The 6,923-nt window shown below is 34.5% G+C and overlaps 2 protein-coding genes across 2 annotated transcripts; both read left to right on the top strand.

The window, feature by feature from the left end:
* The first annotated feature begins 951 nt into the window (after positions 1 to 951).
* On the top strand, positions 952 to 1,916 carry LOC106649074. The gene is made up of 3 exons (XM_014366344.2): positions 952 to 1,147; positions 1,253 to 1,432; positions 1,534 to 1,916. Exons 1-3 carry the CDS (start codon positions 952 to 954, stop codon positions 1,914 to 1,916), a joined length of 759 nt encoding a protein of 252 aa, XP_014221830.2.
* Positions 1,917 to 5,232: 3,316 nt separating this feature from the next.
* On the top strand, positions 5,233 to 5,902 carry LOC111693507. The gene is made up of 2 exons (XM_023458228.1): positions 5,233 to 5,274; positions 5,363 to 5,902. Exons 1-2 carry the CDS (start codon positions 5,241 to 5,243, stop codon positions 5,761 to 5,763), a joined length of 435 nt encoding a protein of 144 aa, XP_023313996.1. The 5' UTR covers positions 5,233 to 5,240; the 3' UTR covers positions 5,764 to 5,902.
* The last annotated feature ends 1,021 nt before the right edge of the window (positions 5,903 to 6,923 follow it).

Genomic DNA, 6,923 nt, shown 5'->3' with positions numbered 1-6,923 from the left:
ATAACAACGAAGTCAGTGGTAAATTTGCTATTTTTCCTTGAACTTATAGAATGTTCGCGTTTGAACACTAAAGTATCTCTACATAAAAAATAAAAAAATGGGAACAAAAAAAAATATATCATTCAATCGTACTCCTTTTTTCTCAAAAAGATGAAATAAAATAGGAAGAAATGAACAGTTATTCTTTCTGCTCACATGCAAATTAATGATATTTTGAAAGTAAAAAATAACTGAAAAATTCGAAAGTGCTATGACCGTTCCCCTGATAAATTCGATTTATTTGCTGCAAAAGTAATGATTAGAATTTTTATCATGTGCTTATGAACTTGTATCATCTTCAAATTGAATATGACTAAAAGTGAATTAAATAATACAAAAGCAAATACAGCGATTTCATACTAGCATACATATTTTATTCGACTGCAGTACTAACGACCACACACAGTAGTTAATGTAAGCGGAAGTCTGTTAAAAGAACTTTCTAAAAATTATTAATTCGAAATCTGACATGTGTAAAATAATATAGTTCATTCTCATGTGATACGAGTGGTGTGGCCAACCACCCATTCATCTACACACACCACACTCATCATTTGCAATTTCGATAAAGGCTAATGATTCGCTGCGATACTTTTTGGCCCCTCCTTACTCTTTTTTTTTTGAGAAGCTCGTCTGTGAAATTGACAAATGAAGTATGTGTATACTGTCGATGTATACTGTACTTACCACACCATTCAAAGTAAAGACGCACGTGTGTGTGTGTGTCACATATTCAGATGCTGCGTACATAGTGGGACCCACACAATGACCCGAGCTAGAAGTAGGGATCCACCGGTCCAGAGTATATATACTTGGGCATATTGAAATCCCAAAACAGTCGGTTTCAGTTCTCGTTTGAGTACACCACAGCACCTCAGCTTCACTGTGTAAAAAAAGCAAAGAAGAATAAAAATGTTCAAATACGTAGTTTTCGCTCTTTTTGTGGCTTCGGCCATCGCAACAGCTCCAAGCTCTGACTTGGACTGCAACGAGTCAGCTGATATGCTGACTTGCTTAGCAGTCAAGGCTAGCTCAACCCTTGAGAGGGCTGCAAGGTCAGCTGATATCAACATCATCGATGGAGTCACCTTCGTCAGAGACACCCCAGGTAAATTTTTGAATAATTTTCTTCATTCAAAATGTTGATCTCGATTTATTTAAATTATTTTTACAATTGTGCAACATTTTTTAATATTAACTCGTTATGTTTCAGTCGAACGCACCGGAAAAGCATTGAAATCCGAATCTGAAATCATGTCCGAATTGCCAGCCGATTCGACCGAAAAAGCCATGGCTGTCGCCACCATGATGTACGATAACGCCGTCAACTTCCTCCAAAGCCACAGTTTGAACGTCGATATGTCAGAAGCTCGCCACCTCAACGTTCTCGACAGTAAGTTTCATTAATTTTTTTTTGCGTTGTATTTTTGTAGTGAAACACTACTTTTTGTAGTAAAATTTTCTCATTCATTAATTTTTTGCAATTTTTTACAGTCTTATCGCACTCACACATCGTCCCAAGCAAAAAGCTCAAGAAAATGTTATCTCCTCTGATGTCCATCATCGGCGTCAAAGTCTTCGCTCTTGCTCCAATTGTCCTCGGCAAATTAGCTCTCTTGGTTGGCAAAGCCATCTTCTTCAGCAAAGTCGCCCTTCTGATCGCTGGAGTCCTTCTGTTCCAAAAATTCTTCGGTGCTGGTAGCCAACTCGCCGGTGGATTCCCAGGTGGTCTCTTCGGCAAGAACAACGTAGCCCAACAATACAACTACGAACCAGCCACCTATGCCCAGGCTGGAGCTGGTGCATACTCTGCTGGATACCAGAGATCTTTGGATGCCCAACAGCTCGCTTACTCCGCACAAGCACCTGCTCAATAAGTTCACATCTACAGTAGAAATACTTTAATGCCATGATGGCAATTTTATTCATAACACATTGATGATTTTCCTTCCGCTGTTGAGTATACGACTTTACTCGAGCACGACGAAAATCTCGTCTGATGTTGCCCGACTTGACAACAATGACGTGCGACTACGACTGTGACGTGACTGTTCTGTGATTTTATCAAGTTTTTTTTACTCAAGAGACTACCGATCTTGTGTTAAGTGTTTTAACCAAAGTTTTATCAAGTTCAAAGTGACTGACCGAGTGAATGATTTACAAACAATTTGAATAGGCGTGAATACAACTGTTTGATTCATCGCATCGAGTTTTATACTGACACTGTAAACGAAATGAGCTGAGGGCTAGTGCGTGTACTAAAAAAATATTTTAATTATCTATTGTAAATTTGGAGATCCATTGTAATATTAGTCTACAATTTTTCACCAAATTTGAGCGAGAAAATATCGCTTTTGTTATAGTTATAAGTAGTATTTAAATGAATTATCTTATTATATCATATGTGCGATTTTCATAAGTCATTTCATTACGATTCATTTCATGTTAATAAAAAACATCAAATTAAAACTCTGATATTATTTATCATTTTTACCCTTTTTCCAAAAGCAATATATTACTGTATTAGTGGGAACTATTAGTTGATATAAATTTAAAGAAAAATTGAATCATGACATTTTTTATGGTATTAATTTATGTGAAAAAACTTATTAAGTGACCAAAAAACATATTGAACCCCCTGAGTTCGAATATTTTATAATTTTCCTTTTTTTCGAATATCACTGCACCGTAATTGAAATAATGTTTTTGGACAGATCTCTGAATTAAAGTTGTAATATTTGTAGAATATGTACATTATTACATAAATTGAATCAAAATCACGTTACAATTTATTATATTGAAGGAGATATTAAAACTCGAAAGGATTCAAATATTCAAACTTTCATGCTGAGACAATCAGAATATAATACAAAACTTTATTTTTGCTCCTTTTAAGTACAAGGGGTATTTTTGAGCACATGTGTATACTTTTATGATAAAGTTGGGTAAACAAACTCTTATAAAATAGATGGTTATGATTTTGAATAGACTGAAAGTTATGGGAGTCAAGCGATCGAATTTTAAGTAGAAAGTTTTAATGATAACTTCCTCTACACAAAGGAAAAAAAATTACTTGAATCTAAAAATTTATAGCTGATCCAACGAAATAATTGAGTCTTCAGCATCTTCATATTTATTTCTTTGAATCATTAAAATATGTATTACTTTTTTAGTAGGTTAATTTAAATATCAATAAAAAAATGTATACGAATTTCATAAATTTTTTTGATTTTATTAAATATTATATTTTTTAAATGCAATGAAATTTTATGTTTTCTACTAGATTCAACAGATAAATTTGACGCTTCTTCAAAATATTCGATGAAGTTTACAAAATATGAGGTTGATTTTAAAAGAGGTATTGAAAAATAAGTTGAATTTTTCACCAAGTAATGATAGAATAATGTTTTTCGTTTCTGCTGAAGATGAAAAGAATTGAATTAAATATTTATTTGATATTAATACGTGCTCATCTCAGGTATCAAATAGTTTGACATTATTGTTAAAATAAATTCACACTTATGAACCCATGCACAATTTTAACTACCCAACCATTCAACACTGCTCACATGACACTTGACTCGCCGATATCGAACTGATACTGTCACAGCGGATAATCATTTCATACACAATAATTCTAACAAATTTTTTGTCAGTCATTTGTACTAAATGTGCCATCCACTTAAAAGACTGATACTTAAATAATTGGATTTCTCTTTAAATTAAACGAATATTAAGTTACTATGTTCAAAGCTAAATACTTGGCAATTTTAAATCAAGCACTTATGAGTGTTAATTTCTAGGAAAAAACACTACTCACAGCTTGAGGGGACACACCTGTTTTAAATCCTGTGTCAACCATTCCCGAAATGTAGCTGTAAGGGTTGAAAAAATGCTATTATTTGGATTATTTTTGTATTATTGTCTGCAAAAGTTTTCCTTGCCCTTCATGAAATTATGTTTCCCTTAAGTGTAAAAACAATGTACCAAAAATTTTAAGACACCAATGGTCAAAATTGATCAGAATTTGCATTTAAATTCATGCGAGACAGGACTTTGGAGTCATAAGATATTATAAATGTATCCTGCGCTTATTTCAATGATTGTAGGTACTGAAGATACATACTCTAATGTAGGAAGACTTACAAATTATTTTTTTGGAGCACAATCTAAATATTTTACAAAAAAATCATTTTTTTGAAAATTCATCAATTTATTAAACGGCATTTTATGAATATGTATGATTATCAATTGACTTATCCAGATACGCGTTAATTTATTCTAGCCAAAAAAGGAAGCCTGTTTAAAAAACTTTCTACAAATAACTCAGTTAAAAAATGCAGTCGCAGAAATCTTACATATGTAGAATAATATAATTAATTCGCATTTGTTTTAAGTGGGATGATCCACCACCGATCGATCTAAACACGTACTTATCATTGGACAATTTCATTAAATAGGCTAATGATTCGCTAAGATATTCTTTTGCTCCTCCTCTTTCTTTTTATCCTAAAAAGTTTGCCCGAGAAATTAACGGAAGAAGTGAATGCTGTATAGGACCCGAAATGAAGACGCGTGCTAGTGATATATTCTGATTTTGCGTGACCCACACAAAGACACACAAAGCTAAAAGAAGGGGTCCGCTGTTCCAGAGGTATATAAACTCGGGCAAATTGAAATATCAAATCATTGAGTTTTGGTTCTCTTTTGAGTACACCACAGCACCTCAGCTTCACTGAGTAAAAAAACAAAATGTTCAAATACGTCGTATTCGGTCTTTTGGTGGCTTCGGCCATTGCCACACCAGCCCCAAGCTCTGGCTTGGATTGCAACGAGTCAGATGATCAGCTGACTTGCTTAGCCGTCAAGGCTGCCGCTACCCTCGAGAGGGCCGCCAGGTCGGCTGACATCGAAATCATCAATGGAGTCACCCTCGTCAGAGACACCCCAGGTAAATATTAAATACTTTTCTTCATTCAAAATACTGATCTCGATTTATTTAAATTGTTTTTTCAATTGTGCAACATTTTTTAATACTAACTCGTTGTGTTTCAGTCGAACGTACCGGTAAAGCATTGAAATCCGAGTCCGAAATCATGTCCGAATTGCCAGCTGATTCTACCCAAAAAGCCATGGCTGTTGCCACCATGATGTACGAAAATGCCGCTAACTTCCTCCAAAGCCACAGCTTGAACGTCGATATGTCAGAAGCTCGCCACCTCGACGTCGATGACAGTAAGCTTCAATAATTTTTTACCATATTGTTATAAATTTTTTTATCGTAAAATTTTCTTATTTACTAATTTTTTGCAACTTTTTACAGTCTTACCGCATTCGCACTCGCACTTGCACTCGCACCACTCCCCAAGCAAGAAGCACAAGAAACTGTTGTCTCCTCTGCTCTCCATCATCGGACTCAAGGTCTTCGCACTAGCCCCCTTCTTCCTGGGTAAACTCGCACTCGCAGTCGGCAAAGCCATCTTCTTCAGCAAAGTCGCCCTCCTGATCACCGGAGTCCTCCTCTTCCAAAAATTCTTTGGCTCTGCTAGCCAGCTCGCCGGTGGATTCCCAGGTGGTCTCTTCGGAAAGAACAACGTCACCCCACAATACAACTACGAACCAGCCACCTATGCCCAGGCTGGAGCTGGTGCATACTCTGCTGGATACCAGAGATCTCTGGATGCTCAGCAACTCGCTTACTCCACTCAAGCACCTGCTCAATAAGTTCACATCTGCAGTAGAAATACTTTAGTGCCATGATGGCAATTTTATTCATAACACATTGATGATTTTCTTTCCGCTGTTGAGTATACGACTTTACTCGAGCGCGACGAAAATCTCATCTAATGTTGCCCGACTTGACAGTTACAACGACGATTGACTACGACTGTGACGTGACTGTTCTGTGATTTAATCAAGTTTTTTTTACACTAGTGACGACAGATATTGTGTTAAGTGATTTGACCAAAGTTTTAACGAGTTTAAAGTGACGATTAACTGACTGTTTTACTGAAAATTTGAATAGGCGTGAATACAACTGTTTAATTCATCGCATCGAGTTTTATTACTGAGACTGTAAACTTAATGAGCTGAGGGCTAGTGCGTGTACTTGAAGTAATATGTAAATTATTAATAGTAAATTTTGGAGATTAATTGTATAATAAGTCTACAATTTATCGCCAAATTTATCGGCGATGTTAAAAAAAAACATTGCTTTTGTTATAGGTATAAGTAGTATTCTAATGAATCATCTTGTTATATTACATGTGCGATTTTCATAAATCATTTCATTGCGATTCATTTCATGTTAATAAAAAAAATCATTCAAAAATATAAAATTTGTTATGACTTTTATCCTACCTACCATCAAAAATATGTTATTCAATTAATCTTAACAATGTAGGAGATAAACCTATATTGAATCCTGTGGATATTTTGTTCATGATGTTAAATTGTATTTTCATAAGTTCTGATATCGGAAAATATGTTATTAGTCCTTTTATTTATTTAAATTAGCCCAGCATCCATTAAGGTTGATTCATTATTTCAAAATCCTGCGCCACACAAACCAAATACAAATTGTTCAGAACGTATATTATTTTCTGAATTTTTTGAAGAATACTAATATTATTTAAATTAAAATAAAGTAAGAAAAAATATATTTGCTATCTAAATTGTCACATAAGCAAAAGCTACGTATGGTTTTCTACGGGTACTATAGTCCATTTTTCGAGAAAAATGTATGTCATTAACAATTTTTGCGAATAAAATTAAGTATTTACAATTACGGTCACTCATCAATAAGCAATAGAATTCACATAAACAATTTTTTTTTCAAATCCGCACTTCATTGTTCACACAAGTAATCAAAGTTGATTCGAATT

This window comes from Trichogramma pretiosum, unplaced genomic scaffold (genome assembly GCF_000599845.2).
Source record: "Trichogramma pretiosum strain Unisexual culture from Peru unplaced genomic scaffold, Tpre_2.0 scaffold17, whole genome shotgun sequence".
Classification (NCBI taxonomy): Eukaryota; Metazoa; Arthropoda; class Insecta; order Hymenoptera; family Trichogrammatidae; genus Trichogramma; species Trichogramma pretiosum.
Note: the sequence above shows the minus strand (reverse complement) of the source record. Positions and strands in the feature narration are given on the sequence as shown.

Excerpts from the sequence above, each read along its gene's own strand:
- LOC111693507 (XM_023458228.1), top strand. The coding sequence starts at position 5,241 with ATGTCAGAAGCTCGCCACCTCGACGTCGATGACA. Across the intron at positions 5,275-5,362 it reads CCACCTCGACGTCGATGACA|TCTTACCGCATTCGCACTCG; the intron begins GTAAGCTTCAAT and ends AACTTTTTACAG.
- LOC106649074 (XM_014366344.2), top strand. The coding sequence starts at position 952 with ATGTTCAAATACGTAGTTTTCGCTCTTTTTGTGGCTTCGGCCATCGCA. Across the intron at positions 1,148-1,252 it reads CTTCGTCAGAGACACCCCAG|TCGAACGCACCGGAAAAGCA; the intron begins GTAAATTTTTGA and ends GTTATGTTTCAG. Across the intron at positions 1,433-1,533 it reads CCACCTCAACGTTCTCGACA|TCTTATCGCACTCACACATC; the intron begins GTAAGTTTCATT and ends AATTTTTTACAG.